Genomic DNA, 26,920 nt, shown 5'->3' on the forward strand with positions numbered 1-26,920 from the left:
TTGTGAGGGCTTTAGTGTTAACCATCACTAAATGTGATACATTATCAAAACCTCAGAGCAGCGGTGGCCATCGTCCTTTCTGTGCTGCTGAATGGCACTGCTCTGTGTCACGCTAGTAGACTGTTGTCTTCTTGGCTCATCTTTCTTTAATGTGATGTGCTTTGTCCTCAAAAGCGAGGCATAAAAAAAAGGGGGGGGGGGGCACCATGTGGGGACATAGCACTGCTTGAATGTTTGCAGTGTTTGGATCTCTGTCTGTGTCACTGTGAGAACTTTGACTCTTCTCTTTTTCACAACTTGCCTCTGAAATCTTCTCTGTTCTCATGAAATATAAAGAAACAGATTTTTAAAAAAAAACACACACTGATCCTTTTCAAATCCTGGTCCATTTTATGACTTTTAGTGTTTTTTGTTTTTTTTATACATAAGCCATTATTGAGGGGAAACCAGTTTAAATTTGATCTTTAATGGTAATGTTGTCAAGAGCACTAAAGGGACGGCCGGGCGTCTTAGAAGTTAATGAAGTTGCTGAAAGCACAGTTCAACTTACTCTCACCCCCACGCCCACTGGAAGCTCTTCTCCAGCCTCATCAACCGTGTTTTGTTTTGTTTTTTTCGTAGTGTAATGCAACCTGTGGAGAAGGCATGAGAAGCAGGAAGGTGGTGTGCATGGGTCCAGGAATGACACCTGCCCAGGATGATTACTGTGAGCCATTACCCCAGCCGTCATCATTCCAGCCCTGCAAAGAAGCTCCTTGTCACTACACGTGGATAACAGGAGAATGGTCACAGGTGAGAAGGGGAAAAAAAAGGATTATGCTTCAGCATTAATGTGTTTTAGTATTACTTTTGGTATGGGGGAAAAAAAGCATAGTTCTTCTCTCAAAGACAGAGGCAACATCTTCACATTGTTTGTCCTTAGTCTGAACCCACAAAGGATTCACTTTAAAATCATATAAAAAGTTGGAACCAGTTTTGTGTCGATTTGAAGCTGTTCTCTGGTTTCTCACATAAAAGTCTTCCGATAGTTGTAGGAAGAGCTACTGCATATGCAAAAAAAGATGCACAACAGAAAGTAAAGTCTCTGGAAACTAGTGCTGTGCAAAAGTCTCAAGACAACCTTCAATTGTTTATATTTGGCTTCCAAGGAGCCAGACTTCAAGGTTTTGATTTGAACATTGACTCATTTTCAGTCTTGTGTCTGCCCTATGAATCATTCAAGCATAAAAAAGGGTACCTAACTCAAGGGATGAACCACTGTTGTGTTTACACATAACAGACAACTTAAGAAACAGGAAAAAACTCAAGCACAGACCTGACACAGGACCTGTGATCTGTCTCCTGTTCACTAAAGAGGGGAAACAACGGGTGAAAAAGGCACAGGTATGCCAAATTATACAACTGGACTGAAAATCAGTGGCAACAGGTCTTATGGAGTGAGTATGTAAAGAAGAGGTCAGGAGAGAGGTCAAACAGTGAGTGTCTACAGCCATCTGTAAAACTCAGTTGAGGCTCTGTCCCATTTTAGCAAAATATAAAGAATTGAGGGGTGACTCCAGACATTTGCGCAGTACTGTAACAGACCTTTTAGCGACCCTGACTAGTGTAATCTGATGACACTGATGAAAATTTGGTATTTTTTGTATCATGCATGCAAATTTTTCATTAAATAAAACACGAGAACGTTTGACCTCTGCTACTAATTTAATTTTCATATTAATCAACTGATGGCTTCACTAAATGTGTTTTTCAGGAGGAGGCTTTAAAAATGAATAATGTGATCATTTCTCATCAGTAGTACCGATGAGGCCCAGAAGAAGAAATCCACTTCTGTATCACTGTTCTACTGTACAAACCCCTCTGATAAAGCCAGTGATTGTAACTCAGTGTCTGTGTATTGTTGCATGGCTCAGTGCTCTGCCAGCTGCGGTGTTGGCTATCAGCAGCGTATTGTCTCCTGCACCCTGATGCCCTCCTCTCCTGCTCAGCGTGCGTATGCTCAGTCCTCCTTTGCCAGAACAAACTGCCCTGAGCCCCACCCTCCTGGCACCCGGCCGTGCCTCCTCATGGACTGCCCGCACACGTCCTACTGGAAAGTTGGCCCATGGAGCAAGGTGAGTCAGAAAAGGCGTGTTAGTCAGCAAGAAATCCTCTTCAGCTGATTGCCATTTTAACAAAATATTTTGATGACTTTTGCATTTTAATAAACCTCATTTGTGGTTTTGGACGGGGCTTCTTTGTTGGTTGCTTTTTGACTTTGTGTGTGTGTGTGTCTGTGTGCGTCTGTGTGTACTAGTGCTCGCAGACCTGTGGGGCAGGAGTGATGGAGCGCAGATTGGAGTGTGTGACCTCAAAAGGCCAGTTGTCCAAACTCTGCCATCTGTCAGAAAGACCTGAGTCTCAAGCTGCATGTCAGGACAGAGAATGTGAGTAGAACTATGGACCGTAATGGTGATGGTAACGTGGAAGCACCATATCTGACTGCATTTCTAGAAACTCAGTGTTTTGCTTTGTTTTTTTGCACATTAGACAGAGCAGCAACTTCTACTTGAAGCCTCTTGGATGAATCACTTAGTGGAGCAATAATCAGACAGGCAGCAGTTTGATGCAAATTTTGAAATGGACATTCTGTCAGAACGCCTCGAGGGCCTCAGCTGAGGCAGCTTTTATTGTGGATATGGAAAGTGCTGTAAAACAGCAGGCCAAAGTTTGCAGGTTCACTCCCCCGCATTTCAGATGTTTTTCGGAACTGGCGTAGTGGATCGCTAATCATTCCTGACTGAGATTCTGCCAAGTCAGGCACTGGTGAAATTAAGAGGATATCCTGGACAGCCAGTTTTCTGGTCAAGTATTAATTTTAATTTAGCCAATAGCTCACTGAAGCAACACGAACGAGACATTTCCAACAGCTCTTGCTCAGGAAAGGTAGATCCAAGTCAATCCTTTTATGGAGATGTTCCTAGTTTATTAGCTTTAAAACATTTCTGGCATTTGCTGACAAAAGATTTATGTACTAGCCTTCAAAGTGGAGTGGCTAAACACTCTGAATTTTAAAAAGTTGTTGACCTCAGGGTCAAAGACGGCTCCTGTTACCTTGCTGTTGCGCTGAAATCTCTTGCTCCTCCCTCTCCTAGGCCAGTTGTTCGGTACGTGCCGAGAGGTCCAGATGAGACGGGGTGTGAGGATAGATGGGGAATACTATCTCAAAGTCAAATCCCGGATCCTACAGGTTTGTCTGTTCTGTCAGAATTACGTGTGCACACATCATGATTCAAGCAGCAGCAGCAGCAGCAGCCCCATGGGATTTCATCCTTTGCCTCAATGTGTTTGCTCTTAGATTTACTGCGCTGAGATGCAGACTGATTTCCCCAAGGAGTATGTGACCTTGCGAAGTGGTCAGACGGATAACTACTCTGAGGTGTATGGCCACAGGTGTGTGTGATGTGGCAGTGACTCACTGTATGATTATGCGATATTGTGCTGTTTGAAGGAGAGGTTAGATTCCTGTGGTTCTTTAAACACACAGGTTGCTGAACCCATTTGAATGCCCTTATAACGGCAGCCGAAAACAGGACTGCGAGTGCAGGAATGACTACTCAGCAGCCGGGTACACACTCTTCCACAAAGTTCGTCTGGACCTTAACTCCCTGAGGATAATGAGTGAGTAATTACTTCATGATTGCCTTACGCTGTGTACTGTAATGAGACCACACATCACTGTTTTTTTAACCCTCACACGCCTCGCTCCAGAATGCTAATGCCACATCCAAAACCCTGTCCAAATGAAGTGAGCCTTGCTCCACGCTTTCTCCTCTGAGATCAAAATAATGAGATTTCAGCACTCTGTGTTCACATCACTGGGCGAGGACTTGAAACCGTGCCCGTCAGCACCCATCCGTCCTTTTGCGTCAGTAATAAAACACGTCCTCACGCTTGCACGCAAGCAGTCGTACAATTATGATGTGCACACATGCACATCTTCAGGCCATATTCCTCTGCTCATTATTCCACTCAGCTCCACCTGCCCTATTGTGTCCAAATATGCTTTTGATTAAAGAATGAAGATTACTGTGCTGCTTTTTTTTTTTTTGTCTGTGTGTTTGTGTTACAGCACATTTTATTTTATTCTTCAGGCCCAAAGACTGGGAGCCAATTACACTTGTGGGATCAGGCAGCTTTGTGGGGACCAAAATGCAGGACTGTACAAGATTAAATGGCTGTTTGATTGTTAAATCTCAGGTATTAGATTCAGATTAGAAAAAAAAAAAAAGTTAGGTTAGGGTGAGGGTAACGGTAACAGTTTGGTTTCGACATTCAGTTTTTTAAGGGGCTAGGGACCGCATCATGTCTGTGATGGGTCCACATAAAGATAGGTACACAAAGATGTGTCTGAATGAGTGTGCATGCTGAGAAGCTGGATTAGTCCCTACAGCACATGTTCCCACACTCTCTCTGCACAGCCCTCATTTAGCTTTCAGGTGGCTTAAAGAGAGCCGAGGAGAAATAATGAGTTCAAGATGAGGGGCAGAAGATGAAGAGGTGCTAATGTCGTGTGCCTTCTGTATATTGTATATGTTATCCATATTTGGGGTATAAAACAGATTAGAGTAAATATTAGAAAATCGGTAAATGCTTTTTAGATTTTTTGCAAATTTTGTTACTGGTTTTAGATTTAAACTCCAAAAGCAGAATTGTTGCTGCCTTCTATGTGGTTATCTTCCTTTGCACAGACATCTTAAGTCTATTTTTTTCTTCTGCTTGTGGTCACTGTGACTCTAAATCTGTGTCTTTGGTATCTGTTTACCAGTCACAGACCTCCGGTTTTCCCAAACTCCTCTTGGTCAACCCGTGCCCTTTGCTACGGCGGGAGATTGTTATAGTGCTGCCAAATGTCCACAGGTTAGTGCAGAAACTGTCTTGCAGAAATGTTTGCTAGATTATTTTGCTTGCTTGTTTTATATTTGTGCAAGTATGAATATGCACAACTTTACATGTTCCATAACTTCTCTGAAATCAGTCAGTCTGACGTGTGTTTTCAGGGCCAGTTCAGCATTAATCTGATTGGCACTGGCCTCAAAGTGGCTCAGGCCACCAAGTGGACGTCTCAGGGCAACTATGTTTCCGTCAAAGTCCACAGATCTGAGGTAAAAAGTTTCAAATGAACTGATACATAATGTTTGCCTTTAGTGTTGGCGGTGCTATGAGGATTTCAAGTAATGGATTTCACAGTTTTCATCTCGCTGGGGTGCACTCATGTTAGACCTTAGAGTGGTGGAGTGAGACTGTAGTTCTGAAATGTCATCAGTGTGATTCACTGAACAGGAATCCCTTCATGACATTTATGAAGATTTCATTCTCTGCCCTTTGCCCACTTTTTCCTCTCTCATTTGTCTCTGTCTGTAGGATGGAACAAGAATCTACGGCCGCTGTGGGGGTTTCTGTGGGAAGTGCATTCCCCAGGCTCACAACGGCCTACTTCTTCAAGTCCACTGAGGGCCGTGCAGAGACCAAACCACCTAAATCTGTCTGAAATAAGATACCTGCAATAAGAGAGATTTGTTGGATCCTGTAGTCATCTGTGAGTGTGGTGGGGGAGCATTTAACAGTTATTATCCCACAGTAATTCCCTCTATTCCCAAATGGCAGCCAAAGCAGACAGGATACTACATACTGTATAGTGCAGTACTACAGGGCCACCATCAGGTCCTTCACTCAAACTGCCAACTCATAAGAAGATGCAGCTATATTTGCTTCCCAGCAGCTCTGCAGAGGCTGTCATGCACACGTTATGCATGTTTTTTGTATCATAACAAGGGATATAGGACTGAAAACACTGGGAAAGCAAATACACAGGCAGGAGGAAAAGATGAGGAAAACTGATAAGGAACATATTTTCAAACTTAAAAGAAAAAAAAAACTTGTAGAAATCTTATAGGCTCTGATCCAACTCATCAGTGAGACAGTCCAAAAGCGAGTATACTGCCCTATGAAACATCCCTCGCAATCCTACTGTGGTTAAAAAAGATAAAAGTTCTATACACAGACATTTGAAGTATATGTACGGGATAGTTGTGTTGTTGTTTTATGATGTTACATTAGATGTGAGAGTGATATGAATGTTGCTCTCAGCAACAAATGAGAAGGCAAATTGACAAACTGTTCTCATATGGAAAAGAAATACAAAAAAGTAGTTATAAATGTTCAGGTTTCCTAAATAATGTGTGTTCCATACAACTTATATGTCTCATACTGTGAAGTACTCATGAGATGGGGTCTTTTGCATTTTTACATGCAATATAATAATGAGAATAAAGTATAAATCAAATAAGCGCTATTTTGTTTATGAAAAAATGAAAGGGGACGCTATCTTGAGTAAATGATAGTTTGAGATATGCAGTCTTCACATGCAAACATCTACTACAGGTAAAATGGAAAATTAAAAAATTATTATTTCTTTTCCATATGGGTTTGTTTGGAGCTCAAGACTGAAAAGTATCGGCATGCAACTTAAGTACTGATATGCTTCCAGACGTGCCTCCTGTCAGAGGTCAAACATTAGGAGAACATCAGGAGCCTTTAGAACAACTGCAGATAATGTTTAGTTTTCATTGTTGTGTACTTCATGAGTCTGTCTCCTGTCATCTGTTGTCAGGTATTTAACAAAACTACTGAAACCCACGCAGACACTCCACTGACTGACACTGATATACGACTGCCAGAATAAACAATAGTGGTGTGAGGAAATAGCTAAACTATTTAGCTACTATCCATATTTCCTAGTGTTGAAGTACAAATGAAAAGTCTTCTATTTTGCGCCTGCGTGCGTGCGTGTGTGTGTGACTGTGTGTGTGTGTGTGTGCACGTGCACGCGTTAGATTGTTATTGGTGTTTCTCTTTGTCACGCAGACAAGTTCTCATCTGTTACACCTTGACACACTGTAAGGTGTGTATATGCGTGCGTGTCTGACCTCACGCGCTCTGTCGGGCCTACTGTAGGTGCCTGCAAACCCTACCTCTCATCCATACTCTCTTGAGATATGTGTTGTAATATATTTATGTTTGACCATATTTATTCTGTATTGACTTGTAGATATGTTCATCACGATGGTACAATGACTACTGCCAACGGAGAAGCCATTGTCTGCTATGTTTTGTCTGTTTTCTGCTAAAAAGGTATTAGCCTACGATTTGTAACCACTAACCTTGAATGAGGATCTTTTTAAAAGGTGCTTTTGAACTACTGGAATTACCTCTAATCTTGAGAAGAAACATACTGGCTTTGGGAATAACACTCAATAGGGCAGAGGTTCAACTCTTTCTGACTCTTAAAGCAGTTGTAGGATCTGCCTATAGAGCCTGTCGCGGTCCTTATATTAACAGAGCTGATGTTTTCAATGCAAGATCGCCAGATAAAATAGATCAGCTGCTCCCTTCCAGCAATACTTACTGTAACCCATCATATATGGCTTTCGCCATGACCGCGATTACACCTATCAACCAACTGAACATGCAGATACGCTAATGTTAAGCTTTAACCAAAGTTAGGAGATAGATGCAGATGTTTTTTTTTTTTTTCCTCTCTTCTCAGACAATGCAGCTTCTTTTGATATAAAGGATGGCTGAAAACAATAAAAGTCAATGAGCAGCTAGAAAACCTTTGGCTGTCATTACATTTTATGATGGTCAATTGTGCTATGAGGTCTGTATCAGAAATTTAAAGAATTCTTGATGCACTGTGTGCCATCAGTTTTGTAGAAATGTAATCCTGTTTGTCTTTTTGTAATAACCATTAAGATTTGTAACTTATGATATATGTGTATTTGTAATATTCATACTTGAATTGCAAACAGTGTGCTAAATATTGAATGGGCATTGGTACTGAATAGAGAAACGGTGTGCTTGTTCACCATGCTTTATCCAAAGATGTTTTAAGGATCCTATGTACCTACAGTATGTATGCAGTCCGTATAAAAGAAATGAATGATTCTGGTGCTATACTAATCGTACGATTACAGTTATGTCTTGCTATTATACTAATGTTAAAGGATAAATAAGAATAAAACATGCTTTTCAGCAGACCCATTGATAAAGTGATGTGTGTTTGGTTTCTAAAGAAGGGCAGCAGGTCAGCTCTGGGTGGGTGTTTTGCTCACCACATTGTGGCTCCATGTGGATTCACTTAGCGATGCAGGCTGCTTTTCCACAACATGATTTTCAAGAGTTCAGCTCCACTTAAGAGACATATAAACACAGCAAATACCTTTAAAACCTTTTCTCACTAATGCATATGTATTCTTGAGATCTAGAAACAGCTAAAGCTGTCAACTTTAAAATGAATCATTAGAGTGTCAGTATGTCAGAATTAAAAGAATGAGGTAAGTTCCATGTAAACCCCACAAAGAGGTGGAAAGTGTCCTTTTCAGGGAATTATGTCACCAAATTCCCTTGGTAATAAAGGTGCAGGTACGTCAGGAAAAGGCAGAGTGTTTATGCATAAGCCACTTTTCTAGGGCTCATTGCACCGAGATAGCTTTGTACATTAAATGAAAACAGATACTGCGGTGCCTCAAGAGCTGCTTTGATTTCTTGCCAGAAGCCTGCCTTGGTTCCTAAAATCTAATCTAAGGATTTGGAATAGTCCTGAAGCACGACAACAACTCCCTTCAAGAGCAGTTTTCCAGTGAATTCAAGCTTTGATGAGGTCCTTCCAGGCTCCCCAGGCTATGGACAAGTTGGGAAACAGCTTCTCTGGCCTGAATGTTTTGAGAATAAACCAGATATCGCTAATGACTGAGCTGAAAAACACAAACCTACACAGAGCATCCTCATAAAAAAAAAAGCACTAATGATTGATGTTTACCATGAAGTCTGCTTTGAGGTAACAACACAAACATTCCAGTGTAATCTGCAGCTGCAACCTGCTCTAAAGGACGTATGCCAGAATCAACCATATGAAAAAGAAAAAAATTAAAATAATAAAAACTTAGATAAATGTTTGTTTTATGTGTACGCTATGTCTCAAAGTACAATTTGCGGCCACTTTTGCATTATTGTCATAGTACTTAAGGAAGCATTAGAGTTTCAGTATGCTACAATGGCCACATTCTTGAGTAAATAATAATACGAACTAAATAGTCCTTATAATACACTAATTGACCACTTCATTAGGTACACTTGTGCAACTGCCTGTTAATGTTAATGGCTAATCAGCCAATCACATTGCAACAGCTCAGTCCATTTTTGTTACAACCACAATATGCAGAAGAGCATCTCTGAACACACAACACCTCCAACCTTGAAGTAGATGGGCTCGAGCAGCAGAAGACCACACCAGGTGCCACACCTGCCAGCTAATAACAGGAAACTGAAGCTAAACAGACTCACCAAACACAAGACTGGAAAAAAAATTGCTTGGTCTGATGAGTGTCAATTTCTGCTGCAGCATTTAGATGTAGGGTCAAAATTGTGTGTGAACATCATGGAAGCACGGATCCACCCTGCCCTGTTCAGGCTGGTGATGATGGTGCACTGGTGTGGAGGATATATATATATATATATATATATATATATATATATATATATATATATATATATATATATATATATATTTTTTTTTTTTTTTTTTTTTTTTGGGCACACTCTGGGCCCCTTTGTACCAATTCAGAATCATTTAAATGCCACAGTCTACCTTGTTGCTGATATGGCCATCCCATTATGACCACAGTTTACCCACCTTCTAATGGCATCATGTCACAAAGCTCAATTAATCTCAATCTGGTTTCTTGAACATGGCAGTGGGTTCACTGTACTCAAATGGCCTCCACAGTTAGATCTCAAACCAGCAGAAGACCACTGGGTTGTGGTGGAGGTAGAAATTTGCATTATGGCTGTGCAGCCAACAAATCTGCAGCAACTCTGTGACGCTATAACGTCGATATAGACCAAAAGAGGAATGTTTCCATCACCTTGTTATATCTATGCTACAAAAAAATAAGGCAGATTAGATAAAACTTTAATCCCTTTAGGAAAGTTCCATCAGGGGAAAAAAAAAAAAAAAAGAAGTATTGCCTAGCTACCACTAATGTACAGTTATAAAAGGTTATCTGAGTACGCTTCACAACACAATTAAATTACATTTCAGTTATGAGAAAGTAGACACTGAAAGCCAAGTGGAGATTTATTTACTGGCCTAAGAAAACAGGCGTTTCACAAACTGAACAAACAGTGACCCCTACAGTCGAAAATGGAGAACTACACATGAGCCTTAACGACTAAAGGCGACTAATTAGAGCAACAAAGTGCCCGAAAGACGCAGTAAAAATAGTGCAAAAACTTTCCTATTATTGTTACTTTATGTGTACTGTATATTTTGCTTACATGTTTACAATGCATTGGAGTTTAGGCTTCATCTATTTAGACTTATTGTAGGAAAACACATAAGTGATTTTATAAGTTACATCTTTGCTTGTCCTGTTGCAAATTCTCCTATTAAAAAAAAGGTTTCCTTAGCAGCAGTTCGGTGAGCACCTAATAGAGCACCTTTGTTGCTGACCAGTAGATGGCGGTAAAGCATTAGAAAAACCACTGGCTTACTTCATCATGGCTTACCCATCAAAGGTTAACTGTGAGCAGAGAAACAAAAACAGAAACTTTTCAAGTGTCCCATCAGCAATTCCCAATCTATTCTAGACATACAGTGTGCAGTGTCACATATGTGACATATCTGTGGTCACATGATCTTGCTTTTGTAGTGTGAGGCTTTAAATGTTCATATACTTTAGTGTTTTGTTTTTTTTTTTTTTATATCTGGCCAAATGTATGTATACACTTACATACTGGATAAAGAGTAGTGAGCACAAACATCCAGTTTCACAGCCCTGCAGGTGCTAAAAAGTTTTTTTTTCCAGTGAAAGCTTTTGCAGGAGGAGGACGAGGTTAAGCACACTCAAATCCTGTAAACCTCACACACAACCCCCTTCCACTCCTTAGATACATCATATATTCAAACATTTGGGCTTGAACAGTATCAGTTTCATCTTTTGATGCACCACGTCTGTGTCAAAATCTATCAAAACCATGCAGAATTTAGAAGTTATCTACTCTGCCAACTGGGCTATCAGTTGTTTAGGGGTAGAAGCTGTTGGCACTTTGCCTTCTGGGCATTAAAGACACTACTGTCAGGCTGTCTGTCAGCTCTTTTTAAAGGAATTGTGCCAGCTTTGACTTTAACTGGTTCAGACTGAATGAGGTCATTTTTAGGTATTGTGTTACACGTCTAAAGTGTCCACTTTGTAACAGCTGCATGCGATGTGTGGGGGACTGTAGCCTTGGTCCAAAACTGACCACCTATTCATTGCATGCAACCGGGTGGTATGCTGTCAGAAATGGGCATAGCCCAACTGGGGATTAGTGTTGGACCCCTGGGGTCTGCAAGTATGTGCCGATAGCCTATGCACACATGTGGTGTGGTGAAAAATGGACTTGCATTGTTTGATCCGTGGATGTGAGACTCCAGCGTGACTCTCACATTAAGGCCAGCAGTGAACAGAACACGCTCCCTGAAGGATTTCCACTTTGGCTCACGGGGTCATCACTTAATATAATACAGCAAGCCACGATTTTTTTTTCAATTCAATTTCAATTTGATTTTATTTATATAGCACCAAATCAGAACAGACCGTCGTCTCAAGGCACTTCATATTGTAAAGTAAGAACCATACAATCATTATTTACTCCAAAAAAAGAAGCTCAAAGCTTTCACAGTGAAGGAATCATGAAATCCTGCTGAAAGTCGTTCAAGAAATGTACACATTATGGTCAGTGGTGGGGTTTTTGTTGTGGAAAATACTTTCCCATTGTAAAACCTAGGCTGTTAAAAAGCCTGGAAAATGTTGCCCTATGTCAGCATACTTAGAATGACTGAGGTAAAGGCCAGACACGACTATAGCTGTGAGCTGTGGGCAGTCTTTTGTGCGTGAAACTAGACTCACAATGGGGGTGGGTGGGTGGGGGGCTAATTATTTTTAACAGCTTAACACTCCAATCAGTCTGGAGGCTTTTTACACACTGTTGGGGCTCATGTCACCAGGGAATATTACACCTCTTAACAGAATGTCTACTTTGTTTTTGTGTTTTGCAACAGGCCACTGGGAACTACACATACAGCACAAGCCACACATGCACTGTCATGTAGATGACACAGACAGCACACAATGCAAGCAGCTGAAACTCTTTGAGATTATTGCAGCTTCGGGATCTTGGCAGTTTAAAGCTATGTGTGTGTGTGTGTGTGTGTGTCGGGGGGGGGGGGGGGGGGGGGGGGGGGTCAGTGGAAATGTTTGCAAAGCTAATGAAAAAGATGTTCACAGTCATGAGGGAATTCCTTTTCGGGTAGCTCAGAATAGATGATGCCCTTTTTTCCCCCAAACCAGCTGTTTTCCTGCTATCAATGACCAGCTCCTCTTTCACCAAACCAGTTTGGTGAGTGAAAAAGCTTTTTGGTGTAGAGTGATCACCTCTTTTAAAAAGTCCAAATTTATTCAATATATGGAGTAGTAGTACAGTTCTAATGTTTTCTTTTGGGTCTTTCAGACCCCAGGTTCAATTCAACAGCTCAATATTGTTTTATTGCCTTCATACTTAATACAATGATTGCAAAATAATTATACAGCAAAATCTTGATTTATTCCTCATTTCTTTATATTTTGCTAGGAAAATGGGGAAAAGGTTCAGTGACTTATGTCCAAACATACATGGAAACACAGTATATAAGGCAAAAAAAGAGTTTGTATGTTTCTGATGAGCTTGAAAGTCAACATTTATTATGGCCACCTTTATGGTTCAACACAGCCTGAACTCTTTTAGCCACGTTTTCCTGTAAATTCTTTAAGTAGTCTTCAGGAATGGTTCTCCAGGCTTTTTGAAGGACATTCAAAGCTCTTCTTTGGATGTTGGCTGCCTTTTGTTCCATTCTCTGTCAATCCCACCCTTCTTCAATAATGTTGAGGTCCTTGCGTGTTTTTCTATCCAGGTATGGTTTTCACTGCATGGCAGTGTGTTTAGGATCATAGTCATGCTGAAAATTAAGCTGTTGCCAAGACGACTCCCAGATGGTATTGCATGATGGCTCTAAATCTGACCGTGCTTTTCTGCATTCATAAACTCATCAGTTTTGACAAGATCTCCACACCACTGAGTGAAATGCAGCTCCAAACCATGACAGAGCCTCCAATGTGTTTTGCAGATGGCTGTAGATGCTCGCATTTGTAACGCTCTCCTGATCGCCTCAGCCCAGATTGATGACAATTTGAACCAAAAATTTCAAATTTGGATTCATCACTCTGACCACTAATTTTCATTCCAGCTCTTGTGTAATCTGGCATTCCTCAACATTTTCTCCCCACTGAGACCATTTCTGATGAGGCTTTGGCAAACAGTAGATGATAAACTGAAAGGCCAGATGCGTCTTGGTCCCGTGTCAGATTATTGCTGGATTTTTTCCTATTTCTGACAGACATGACATTCAGATATTGTTCATCTAATGTATATAGTTTTTTTTTTGTACATACTACACACCATGCTGAGATATGTCGTGTTTGGCTTGTAGCTCACTGGGAATCATCTTGTTGGTGCAAAAATACTATTTTATGTCTGTCAAACCGTGTTTGACATCTTTGGCATTTATCTTAAATGTAATTAAAGAAATGGGAACAAATGATGTGTTTTTGTGGGCAGCTGCTAGTAACAAAGTGTTTGAAGATACAGTTTAAAATCAGTTCATTGCTAAGATGTATGTTATAGACACAACACGGAGTCAGGTGTCTTTTTCCGCTTGAATGACTCATACTGTAGGTCAGTGTTAAGCAGCTTAAAGAAACAAATTTTTAAAAAAAAGCATTCCTCTGAAAATGGTCAGGTACAAACACTGGACTGAAAATGAGTGTAAGACCAGCCAATGTTCAAAAAAACACTTTGAAAGACCTTCAGAAAGCCTGGGGAACTATTGCTCAAGACCAGTTTATAAAATTACAATAAAGCCCGGCTCCCTAAAAGGAAAATATAAAGAAATGAGGGGTGACTCAAAACTTTTGTACAGTATGTTTCACGAATCTGCCTGACAATAATGCATTTCTTATTGTTTGTCTTGTCAGCAACATCATGGATTAGTTTATTTGATTTACATACAGTACTGTACGGGACCTTTTTTGGAAAAATAGATATCGTGTCTTTGCTTAATATGAGCTAATGATGGCACTGTTGCCTTCAGCAAGCACACACTAAAGTCTTACAGCTAGTAAAATAATATAGATAGCGGTGGATTGTATAAAGTCCTCTCCAGTCACAACTTACTGCTTTTCTGTGCTTGACTAAATAATAGGTTCTACTTTCTTGTATTTAAGAGACTTATAAACTAGCCCTCATCTGTCAGAGTAAGATATAATCTCTGGACAGAAGGAAAAATGGAAAATCCCTAAGCACTTAAATATTTGGTAGTACATTTTCTAAATGGGTCTCAATGAAAAAAAAAACACTTCTTATTTTTTATTATATTCATTCCCTCTGTGGATGAGGGTGCGACCATGTTTAACTCACAAGAAAGCCCCATCATTGAGCTATTCGTCCTTCAAAAGGCCCTCAAAACCTCAACTGTGTCCTTCCCCCCCAAAACATCTCCACCCCTTTGTCTACCTGCTCTAATTAAGAGTCAGTCCAAGTGCTGCTGTCTTGTGCTGAGCATGTCTTCCTGTCTGGACTACAGACTGTATCTGTGTCTGGGGATGTCTTTGTGTTTGATAACGTGTATGTGCTTCAAACACACTTAAATATGAGCACAATCTCTCTCTCTCGCTCACACACGCCAACATGCACATGCACGCACACATAGGCACACAAGCACACAGACCTCATCTGTTAGCTTGGTAAGAAAGGCACTTATTCCAGTCTTACTCATGATTCTCTCTCTCTCTCTCTCTCTCTCTCGAGAGCTGCTCAGACACAGAAAAACCACTTCAGTAGACCAGCACAATAGCCAGTGCAAAGCTTTTAAGTTCTCCTGCCCTAATTTGCCATGTGAACATCTTTATATTTTACAATATAAAATATGTAGATTTTGTTGTAGCCTGTTCATATTATTTTGAAGTATGTCTGTAGGAATCCACACAGTGCACGTGACACTTTGCTTTGAGAAGAAGAAGAAGAAGAAAAAAGATTATTTAATCAGAAAGTTGATGTGTGTCTATTAAACTGGCTTTTGAAGAGGATTGTATTATTGCAAGTATTTTGCTTGTTTGGGTTTCCTCTGGTGTTTCTGCTTTATGGTCCCCAAAACATGCAGACAGTGTTTTTTGGAACTTTAATGAATTGTGTGAATTGTGTGAATGTAAATGATTACTTGGTAATGTATGTTAACCGTGCAAAAGATCCATTCGGGGAGTGCACTGTGTGTCACCCCGTATTTGTAGTTACAATCCAAAAGGCTGCAAATCTGCAGCTATTGCATTGTCTGAAAACTGGAAGGAAAGCATCACTTAAACAGATCCAAGCATTATCATTAGCAAAATGGTTAACAGCTCACTGAGACCCAATTTGGACATCTCATTTCCTGTTTGGAAACACATTCCTCTTCTTGTTCATCTTCCTCTTCTGTCTTTTCATCAGTGCAGCCATCTTCAAACCATACATCATATCTTGTCTCATTACCATCTTGTAAACCTTGCTGTTATCCTTCTGTCACAAATCACCCCCGACACTCATCTCCATCCACTCCACTCTGCCTTCACTCTCTCCTTTATCTCTCTTGTGCACTGTCCATTGCTTTGGATAGTTGACCGCAGATACTTAAACTCAGCTACACTCACCACCTCTGCTCCTTGCAGCTTCACTGTTACTGGTCTCCCTGTCATTCACGCATATATTCTGTCTTGCTTCTGCTGACTTTCATTCCTCTTCTCTCCAGAGCATACCTCCGCCTCTCCTGGTTCTCTTCTACCTGCTCCAAACTCTCACTACAGATCACAGTGTCATCTGCAAACACCATAGTCCATGGAGACTCCTGCCTGACCTCATCTGTCAACCTCTCCATCACCATAACAAACAAGTAGCAGCTCAGAGCTGATCCCTGATGTAATCCCACCCCCACCTTGAACACATGCCACCCCTACCACACACCACACCACTGTCTCACTGTCCTCATACATGTCCTGCACCAACCTCACATACTTCTCTGCCACTTCTGACTTCCTGATGCAGTACCACAGTTCCTCTTTTGGCACCCAATCATATGCTTTCCTCTAGATCCACAAAGACACAGGGAAACTCCTGACTTTCTCTGTACATCATCAACTTTATCCCTCTGTACTTACTACAGCTCTGCACCATTATTGTTGAAAATCTGTGCCAGTACCTTTCTTCTCCATTCCTTTGGCATCCTCTCACTTTCCAAGATTGTGCTAAACAATCTTGTCTGCTGTCTTCCCCAGACATCCCCATATCTCCACAGGTATGTGATCTGGACCAGCCACCTTTCTACTCTTCATCCTCTTCATAGCTGTCCTCACATCTTCCTTACTAATCCTCTGCACTTCCTGATTCACGGACTGTCCTCCATCCATCCTCGCTCTCATTTCCACATTCATCAGATCTCTTCACTTGTTGGTACACTTCCATTTTATCCTTAATTACTCTATCCTGCTGCACATACTTTCCAGCTTGATCCCTCTGTCTAGCCAACAAGTCTTTTTCTCCTTCCTTAGTGTCCAACCTAACATACAAGTCAGTATAAAACCTTTGCCTTTGCTAGCTCTTTGCTGTATGCCTCCCAGTACTCCTGTCTATTTTCGTCATACACCTGATTATCCCACCTTTTCTTCAGTAATTTCTCCCTTTAAATACTTATCTGCAATTCCTCATTCTGCCACCAAGTCTCTTTGTCTTCTTTCCACATTCAGCATCAAACAACATCAAGAAATACATTCATTTACTTATTAAAACACTTTTTGCTGTGTTGGCTATTGCAACCACAGGCAGCAGAAGTTCAACAAAATTACAGCACAGATGCAATTGTTTGCACACAGCAACACAAAGTTGTTCACACCACTTGTTAGTAATTCAGCTGAGCGTGAGAGGCAGGAAATGATATGAGAGGTAGAGATGAAAGAATGAATATAACAGGCAGTGGATGAGAAGGACGATGAGGAGGTTAATATCTGTGAGACCAATAAAAGAAATTTCAGATGAAATTAAAAAACTGTGATAGACTTTTTTGTTGTTGTTGTTGTTCACAGATTGAGAATGAAAGAGTGCGATAGACTGATGACCTGTCAAAGTTGTATTCCGCCTCTTGTCCTGTAACAGTTGGGTCACCTGGGACCTGAGGATCCAGTTCACCTGTGACCCGAAAATGAATGGATGGATGGATGGATGGATGGTCAGACACAAAATGACACAGAACACATGGATCAGCTCTTGCTCAACTGTTGTTAAAACTGAATTTATGAGAAATTTCCTATATTTTTACATTTAAAAAGTCAATTAAGCTAATTAAGAGAACAGGTTTTGGTTTGTTTTGTAGACGTAGTCAATAAGATCTATGGCCCTTCTAAACCAACCATTCTAACCTGCAGTTCTTTCTTAACTTTCTGATACTGCTGCTGAACCTTCCTGCTAACACCCTAAAATGAATGAGTGTTACCTACCTTCTGTACCAAAGCTTTATTGTACAAATTTCAAAGGAAGCTCACGGCCTTATTCCTTGAAATTCACGTTTGCATTTTGCACATGGACCGTGTTGAGTGAGATAAGATGTGCCATATAGTATAGTGTTTCACATGTCTTGGTGGCAGCAGGATTTATTCAGTTTTAACACTCCATATGGTTGGCTATTGAAGCTCATACTCCACCCAGCTGCTTCTGACACATTTTACTGGCACAGAGTGCAGCATCAGTGGCCACTTTGACCAGACTGTCTGTTAGTTGCCATAAGGACTAGGCTTGACTGAGAAGAACGCCAAGAAGGCTCGTTAGACACGATTAGATCTCTTCTAATTAGCCAGTCATGCTTCATTGTAAGAGTTTTTATAGTCATTTATAGATAATAAACCCGTATGTACTATTTTCTGTTTCTTTATCCTTAGTGACCTGTCCTGATAGATTAAAAGTACACACAAACACGGCTTATCAGTGCTGTCAAAATCACACGTAGAGATGACAGGATGAGAAACGTGTTGCAGCTGTAATGTTGATCCTGCTCTTGTGTGTTTATTTTTCTGAACACTTCACTCAGTCAAATGGTTTTCATGGCAGCAATTAATAATCTGCACGCACACACACCACAAAACATGCTTTTTTTTTTAAAAAGCGCTTATCTGTTGTGGTGATAAAATACTTTTCAAGACAATTTTCCAGTAATGCTGCCTTTCGAAAGTGTTTGAAGAAACCGAGGCCACACAGAGAGGCCATTGGGGTGTTGTGCTGATGCTTTCTTAGATAGTCATGCCACAGCCATAGCAAAAACTTGTGTTGTTAGTTCTCTTTTGCACCCTTACACCTTTCTCATCTTGAACTATTGTTGCATGGGCCATCACTGATATGCTATTATCCCTGCATGAAAGAGCACAGACAATAAGGCTAAAGGGATCCTTTTCTTTGAGTTGAGATAGGCCCGGAGACCAAGACAAGGGCTTCAAACTACCCAAAATGATCTCTTCTGGGTGTTCCTCAGAAGGTGTTATAGCTATTTGAGAGAGTCATCCTAAATGTTTATGCCCTACATGTCAAAGCAAAAAGTCTTACTGTGCAAAATGTACATCGTAAGTAGCGGGGTGCTTTTTTTTTTTTTTTTTTGCCAAGTTGTAATTTCATGTTGGCACATACAGAACACCATATCTCCAAGAATGTTACAGAAATGTTTGATCTTTGGATGAACGCTGAATCTGTGCACACAAGATGCTTATTAGAGCAGAAGTTGGAATTTTTCCTCCATCTGATTTACATCAGGTGCAAGACCATGGAAGGGTAATTTCGCTGATAGAAATATTTTTATTATAGAGTTCTCGTTGTAGTGGAAATGATAGGTCTGCTTTACAGCATTTGCGGACTGCAGCTTTCCCCCTTTCTTTTGTCTACAGCCGATTATCCTGGAATGTTTGTTTAGACTCATCCCCCCTGTACGGAAGCTTCACCTGGAAGTTGTAGTAGTGCCCTAGATGAAGACGAGCTCTGAGATACACCTGGTAAGGGAAAACAAAGAGATGAGATTAACCACCCTGTTAGGGATCTTTCAACCACCGATGACATCTTTCACACGATCCAAACACAGTCATACTGATAGCAACTTAAGCAAAGACACCAAATAGAAAAAACTAAAAGTGTAAGTAATGAAAAAAGTTGCAATTTAAAAAAAAAAAAAATCCAGTATATAAGATGTAACGATAGGTCAGCATTTAAAATGCTTGTTCAGCTGCAATTTGCACTCATTGCTTGAACAATCTGGTTCTTGGAGCACCATTTATGTGAACCCATTTTAAATTTGTACAAAGCAACATTTACTCAATGATGAAAGACATTTTCCAGTGAGTGCGTGATCCTTAGACTGAAATAAAAATAATAAGAAAAGTCAAAAACAGGGTTTTGTACTGTAAAGCATTTGGACTGATGTCATTTACAATGTTACTATATAAGGAATAATTATAAAAACACAACCAAGGTTTAAGAAGGCATCAGAACAAATTTAATTTAACAAATTGGCTCTTTGCTCATGTAGCTTTAGGGCATTCATTCATTTATTTAGCCAGCTCTGCATGTAAGCAGTTCTAATGTGCTGACACCCCCCCCCCCCCCCCCCCCCCCCCCCCCCAAATTAAGTTTTATGAAGATTCACATGTGGATATTTCTGATATGATGACGGCAGACAAAAAAACCTTTGTACAGGTGGCTATTATAAATATAGAATTCTTAAATTCTCACAAATCTTTGTGTCAGTGAACTACTTTTAAAATATCTCCTGAGGACAGAATGTGATGTTCTCCGTCTTGTCTTTAGACGTTGCTGCTGTCACATTCCTTCCTGAGTACTAATGGTTGCAGCGCTCCCTTCTAGGTCTGCGTCTGACAAAGGGCTGTTGTTTTCCCAGCCTTTCCTCTCTTCACACTCCAGCTTCTTTGGCTCAGAACAGCTGCCAGGGCATTAGAATAAAATTAAGGGAATATTTTTTCTACTCACTGCTGATGTGGTCTGAACATCGATTCTGTTCTTCTCTCCTTCGTCCTGTGTGACCTCTGTTTCTCATTTCCTGCACACTTATGTTATCAAATGATTTATACATGCATTCTTAACCAGAGCAGATATTTTTTTTTTTTGACTCATCCAGAGATAACTGCAGACATCAACATGTAGACATCTGTAAAGTTGGTCTTGAGGTAATAATTGTAAATCTGTCTCTCTAACAGAGCCTCCCAAATAGAATTGTAGGGTCAAAGTCTTACATTTTCTCCTGTTTTCCATGTGAAAGTAGACAATATTTAGATATTTAGGAATATTTGGCAAGAGGATTAGGAACAGGGATGTTGTTCTCTGATAAAACTAAATAGGTACATAATAGTTAAAATTACCTATAGGACAGAATTTCATATGCTGGTTTCTTGTCTAGATGTGAGAATCTTTCAAGGGTCTGGGACTCCTTTTTCACAGACACTCTAACTCTTGCCAAGTTATAATGCGTGATTATAGATATCAGTCTATGAATAATATGGCACAAGTACAACCCCAATTCCCACAAAGTTGGGACGCTGTCTAAATTGTGAATAAAAACAGAACTGAAGGATTCGCAAATCTCATAAACCCATATTTTATTCACAATAGATCACAGAAAGCACATCAAGTGTTTAAATTGTGAAAAATTTCCATTTTAAGAAAAGAATTAAGTCATTTTGAATTTGATGAGAGCAACATGTCTCAAAAAAGTTGGGACGGGGAAACAAAAGGCTCGCAAAATAAGTGGTACTAAAATGAAACAGCTGGACGAACATTTGGCAGATAACAAGTTTAAGTGGGAACAGGTCAGTAACATGATCAGGTATAAAAAGAACGTCTTGGAGAACAGGGACGGGCGGAGGACTTCCAATCTGCAAAAAAACTGCAAATTGTGGAACATCTTCAGCATAATGAATACTTTTGGCATATACAGGTTTTAGAGCTACATACGCTCCCATCCACAGGATGACCTTTTCAGTTAAGGCCGTGCATATTTCATCAAGACGATGCTCAATTCGCAACAATAGAAAACTGCTGTCTCTAAAAAATAGAAAAAAGTCAGATCTGCATTTTAGTTGGTCAACTTTTTTACCTCCAGTGTTCTAGAGTGAAGCTAGAGTGACTTTTGGACAGCCCCCTACTTCTTTTATTTATTGTTGAGTCTTTAATGTTGTTTTAAAGTAACCCAAATGACTAAGACACTGCTTTTAAACCAGTTTTTACAAGAATGTAGCAAGGAGTCACACACCACCTGGCACAACCCAGTGAATTGGGGGGGGGGACTGCTTAATGCAGCCAACATGAAGGTCAGATGAAAAGGTTAATTTCTCTTTAAAGACATAATCTTTTAGCAAGTAATATGAGAGCCAGTTAGATGTTAGAAAGATTCTGCACACAGTATTATTGCTTTGACATCCAGTGTCTTTGAGGTGCTAAATCTCGCTGAACTCTGGGATGTATTGTGCGTCCATAAAAAAAAAAAAAAAAAGTATAAATGTAACGTAATCAGTTCTGCCAGATCTCTCAGCAAATTTGTAAGATTGTGTTGCAGTCGCCCACAGACTGTGCAGAGACAGCCAGCAAGCTGCATGTGCTGTGTGGGGGGAGAAAAAGTGTGAGGTGCACAGATGGAGAAGAATAACATCAATGGGACTGGTGTGTTGACAGATACTGTAAATCTGATTCTTAATGAGACATTTGAAAAAATATATTCAGCAAGACCACAACCTACACGTCCTACTTTTTCCCCCTCCCCACAGTGAATGATGTTTAAAGGCAGTGAGTGGAAACAAAATTGCATGTACTGCATTTGAGTCTTTAAAGAGTATTTGGCCACGTTTCCTTTTCAACAAATTGCAGCTTGATTTGGAAGATTGTGGCTTCAGCATACATTAAGTGTCAGTTATAGACGGAGGTCAAAGAGAGAGGAAAATAGCTACAGAAATCAGATTTTTGTGTTTTCAGAACAATCTGATGAAAACCGCCTCTGCACTGGCTGACATCTGATGTTCTGATTTGGTTTGTACTTTCCTTAGACTTGGCAGCCCCCAACAACAAGAAAACTGTAGTGGGAACGGTTTGACACAATACTTTCCGAGGGTAATTGACCCTTTTCCTGGACACACGCATCAAGATCAAAAGGCTCTATCCTCTAGACTCCAAGAGCCTCTGATTAAGCATAATTTACAGTAGAAGTATTTCCCTTACATTTCCAGGGTAGACCTGGAATAAGCATATGAGATGTGTTTCATTAAACTGTATAATGGCAGTCCCCAGTGTACATGTATGCTTGTGTGTGTCGCTTCCATCTATGTATGTCGTGCACGGTTTTAGCTGGTGAATGAAAGTGATGTGGCGTTCTGCCAGCCACGTCTCAGTGTTTCTTGAGAAATGGAGAAAAAGAAGCATTGTTCCAGGAAGCAGATACAAGCTTTCCTGCCAAATCCGGCCGCACTGAAAATTTTAGCCATGTATAGAGAGCAGGAGTGGAGCAGGACCTGACAAAAGATGACATTGGTTTGTAAGTTTTAGGCGATGACGCTCAGGGGGATTCCATTATGTGGCTGTCACACAGCATTAGGCGAGACAGCAAACACTTTCATGTGTGGATTACCATTTACCCATTGGAGATAATAGATATTTGCCTTGGCTAATCCATTTCTCTATTGATTTTTTTTCCCTTTAATAACTTCTTGCAAGCAAGCAAATTTTAATAAGTGCAAGAATGCTGACATGTAAGAAACTGGGACAAAGGGCTGTGTTTGACACAGATAAGCTGTTTAATGCAGTTTTCCATCCAAATACGAGATACAAGATCATTTTGACAGCTTTATTTATTTCAAACACCATATACTGTTTGTAAGTAAACTGTGATTATACAGCAGAAAATCAACCTGCTTTCATGTAAGATTTTTGTGTAAGGGCATCCAAATGTCTTTATTTGCCTTATATTTTTATGCAGTCAAAAAAAAAAGAAAAAAAAAAAAGAAAGTGCCCAGTATTTTTTAAAATTATTTAGTAAGCTTGAAGTACCGTTTCATGGGAGTGGCTGACTGGAATATCATCAGTATTATGCTCTTTTTCTATTATATCAGTTATCACTATTTTACACAAAAATTGCTGACATCTTCAGACTAAATTACCTCTGCAGTTAGATCATTCATGATATAACACATAAGACCATCAGTAATGAATTATACATTAACTCTAACATTTGTCTCTGAAATTATCACGTAACATCAAGTTGAAAAGGAAATAAAGGTATTAATATTTCAAGTTTTACTTCTCAGACCCACAGCACTAAAACATCAATATTCTCTAAATGAAACTAAAGCTACTTTCAGCTCCTCGGCGCACCACAGTGAGCAGCCCCACATGTTTTGATTTGGCACTGGATACACTAGGATGCCCTTCCTGAAACAACCCCAAAGAGATTTGTGTCTCCTCCTGGGATTGAACCAGATCTCTTTCACTTGTTAGGTGAGTGTGTAAACCAGCACACTAAGGAGCTAAATTTACACACACACACACACACACACACACACACACACACACACACACACACACACACACACACACACACACACACACACACACACACACACACACACACACACACACACACACACACACACACACACACACACACACACACAAAGTGTAAATTAAAAGTGAAGATAATAAGGAGAATTTCCACAAATGTGCTTTTTTTCTCACAAAGTCAGTGGGATGTCAGATGTTTGCTCCCTGGAGGTTCCTTGTCCTTGGCTTTGGTACAGGTGAAGGCTGTGGAGGCCTGTTTTCAGTCTGGAATTCAAAGTGTGAAACATCCTGGTAACACGCTCTTGGTGAAGGCTGGGGTTTGGGGGGCGGAGAGCCCTCTGTTGGCTGCATGGTCTCATACTTTGGGCTTACAGAATCCGATTCTCGCTTCTTTAGAGAAAGCGTCCTCAGTTCGCTTACATCCGTGGAACTCATTTGGTTTTTACTGCGTCTGAGTAAGCAGGATAATACAATGATGATGACGAGCAGAAAAAGAATCAGACCTGCTCCGCCTGCTAGCACTGCCAGAACAGTTTTGGGTGTAAAAGAAAGTAAAGTTGGACAAGTTGGACGAACCTTGTCGCTGCTCACCTTGCTGACTTTGTTTGCCGCGCTGCATGTGAAACTTCTCTCCCCTTTCAGATGCATAAGAGATATGCTGAGTGTTTCCTTTGTTTCATTTTTTAATGTCTCTTCATCACGCGTCCATGAGAACACCAGACCCTTAGATTTAGCTACATAGCAATTAAGATTGACAGCCATAGACCTGAAGTCACAGACATAACTGAGCTGTGGTTTTGAGACTTTGTCCATCACGCAGAGGCGCCCAGTCCATGTTTTAGCAGAAGTATGATTAGGATGGAGCACATCTACCTGGTAAATCCCTTCACTTGACAACTGAATTTTCTTAAGCACAAGTGATCCTTTTGAAGAAATGTCCTCTGGTTTCCCAACAATCACTCCTCTTTGCTTGTTGAAAACTGTTTTCTTGTTATGAGTCCATTTCACAATATGTAAGTTTGTCAGTCCCTCAAAGACAAAAGGCAGAGTCAGAGTCTGCCCAGGAACAGCATAGAGATCACAGGTAGCTTCATTTGCCACTGAGAGCTTGATGAATCCCAACAAAATGGCAGCACCAAGTGCGGCTGTAAAATATGCCATGATATCCAGAAGTATGCCTCTGCAAACAACTGTCAAAAAGTATAAAGGTTAAGAAGTCGAGATGATTTCAAGTCCTGCTTCAGAACCTGTTCTGTGTTACATTTGCAAAGAATATAACTGACACATATGTAACAAATTTGGGAAGTGAATCTCCAGTAAGCAAACTATTTCTTAAAACGCCCACTCTCAGTTCTGCAAAGCTGACTAAAAGTGCCGTCAGAGTCATGTGGTAATTGTCATTTACTCTCTTTTCTTCATGTGACATAAATACGCATTTCACTGCCGTTTTACCGACTGTGACCCGGGTGGTAAAAGAGTTGTGGTCAAAATACTGCTTAATAAACCATTACTAAAATTAATGTCTTTTAAATCGGCAGAGCATAGCTCTCTCTATCATTGCACCTCTAATAACGTTTAGGAAAAGCGGCTGAGGGTGGATTTCTCTTTTAGGACAAATAGATGGTGAATACAAAGTGGTACAGATTTCCAGTAATGACAATGAAGGTCTCAAAAATAAATTCTCAATATTTTAAACTCATCATCTGTGCTTATGTGTAGCTGCAGAGGTCCAAATCTCAATCTTCACACATACTGGAAGAGATTAGAAGACACTCTAAGAACAACACACTCAGATAAATGATTTGATCTGTGCTCTGTAAAGAGAACACATCCAGCAATAGTATAATATTTCAGAAACGTAATATACATGCTATATTAGATTACTGAAATAGTATGAAAGATCACCAGTAAGATATTTCCCTGCTGGCCTTTGCTTTATATATTCTGGTTATTGGTTTTTGGCTGTCGAAGAATACAAATGAGTTTTATTTGTGGAGTCCAAATTGGTTTAGTCAAGGCCGCCTGTTCTGATAAAGCAAATGAGTAATGAGACCACGGCCTCCTGTTAATATTTGCTGCCAATGCCTTTATTTAGGTGGCTTCAGTTAAACTGCTCAACTTGTGTATTTTGTAATTAGAGATGTGCCACAGCTGTCAATCCAAACTATAAAAAAGCGTTCCCTCGAGAGCAGAGCGCTGGTGCTGAAAGTCACACAACAGTATTTCCCTTTGAGCAAAAACTAATAGGCTGACCTCATTCGCCCGATTAGTTTTAGTTCAACAAGTCTCCAAGCGGCACAGAGCTTCAGCTATTTTCACGGTCTTTAAGTTTTTAATTTGGCAGATCTGAAAATGAGCTGGCTTTTTTTTTTTTTTAATGCCAATAAATAAACAATTTGCCTTTGAAATGTGCTTCAGTCATCATAATCAAGGGAGCTCTCTGTAACGCCCCCCAACCCCCACCCCCCGCAGCATTTCCAGTCAGCATTGTTCATTGTTAACGTATAACACACCTCCGTCATTCCACAAAGTGTGCCATCTACAACCCTTCGAAGTACTGCCATTACTGTGCTGTCTTGTGCTGCACTGGCATGAGTTCATTTTGCAGCCCCACAACTATAATTTCGTGCCATTATCAGTGATTCACAATCTTTCTGTAACTCTCAGCACCTTCAAAGGAACGCGCAGCCAGAAGAACACCTGTTTCTTCTAGTTTCACCATCATTACACTTTTTCCTACCCCGAGGGAACAGATTGATGTAAAATATTAGCTATTCAACGCAGGGTGTACAGAGGGCTGAATGCAATAAATTCCTAGTTACAAATGTTGTAAAGATTAGACGTGCATGCTTGTGTGTGCGTGTGTGTGTGTGTGTGCGATGAATTAAAAGCAGCAGGTTTTCAGACATGGGTGAGAACAGTCAAACAAGCATGCGGTGTCCTTGTGTTTTATATCACAGTTGACATTAAACTAAGAAGGTGCTTATTTCAAACTCCCCACCTTTTTGATTAGTGTCTTTAATATTGCAGCTGGCAACAAAAACTTACACAGAAATGCATTTAATAAAAGAAGAGTTTCATAGGCCAGCTTTTTGGATTTACAGGTGTAGCAGCAATAGCAGCTGTGCCA

The 26,920-nt window shown here is 40.3% G+C and overlaps 2 protein-coding genes across 2 annotated transcripts in view; one reads left to right on the plus strand and one right to left on the minus strand.

Annotated features, from left to right (window-relative positions):
• LOC115781673 (A disintegrin and metalloproteinase with thrombospondin motifs 20) overlaps nucleotides 1-8,043 on the plus strand; it is a 79,134-nt gene extending 71,091 nt beyond the window's left edge. The window contains exons 31-39 of the mRNA XM_030731469.1: nucleotides 622-792; nucleotides 1,914-2,114; nucleotides 2,297-2,426; nucleotides 3,135-3,229; nucleotides 3,338-3,432; nucleotides 3,527-3,660; nucleotides 4,808-4,899; nucleotides 5,040-5,144; nucleotides 5,404-8,043. Coding sequence (XP_030587329.1) covers nucleotides 622-792; nucleotides 1,914-2,114; nucleotides 2,297-2,426; nucleotides 3,135-3,229; nucleotides 3,338-3,432; nucleotides 3,527-3,660; nucleotides 4,808-4,899; nucleotides 5,040-5,144; nucleotides 5,404-5,493 — 1,113 coding nt within the window. The 3' untranslated portion in view covers nucleotides 5,494-8,043. The remainder of the gene's footprint in view (nucleotides 1-621; nucleotides 793-1,913; nucleotides 2,115-2,296; nucleotides 2,427-3,134; nucleotides 3,230-3,337; nucleotides 3,433-3,526; nucleotides 3,661-4,807; nucleotides 4,900-5,039; nucleotides 5,145-5,403) is intronic.
• Nucleotides 8,044-23,875: 15,832 nt separating this feature from the next.
• On the minus strand, nucleotides 23,876-25,068 carry LOC115782204 (T-cell surface antigen CD2-like). The gene has a single exon (XM_030732274.1). It carries the CDS (start codon nucleotides 24,949-24,951, stop codon nucleotides 23,980-23,982), a length of 972 nt encoding a protein of 323 aa, XP_030588134.1. The 5' UTR covers nucleotides 24,952-25,068; the 3' UTR covers nucleotides 23,876-23,979.
• Nucleotides 25,069-26,920: the final 1,852 nt, after the last annotated feature.

Source organism: Archocentrus centrarchus, chromosome 6, assembly GCF_007364275.1.
Source record: "Archocentrus centrarchus isolate MPI-CPG fArcCen1 chromosome 6, fArcCen1, whole genome shotgun sequence".
Taxonomy (NCBI): Eukaryota; Metazoa; Chordata; class Actinopteri; order Cichliformes; family Cichlidae; genus Archocentrus; species Archocentrus centrarchus.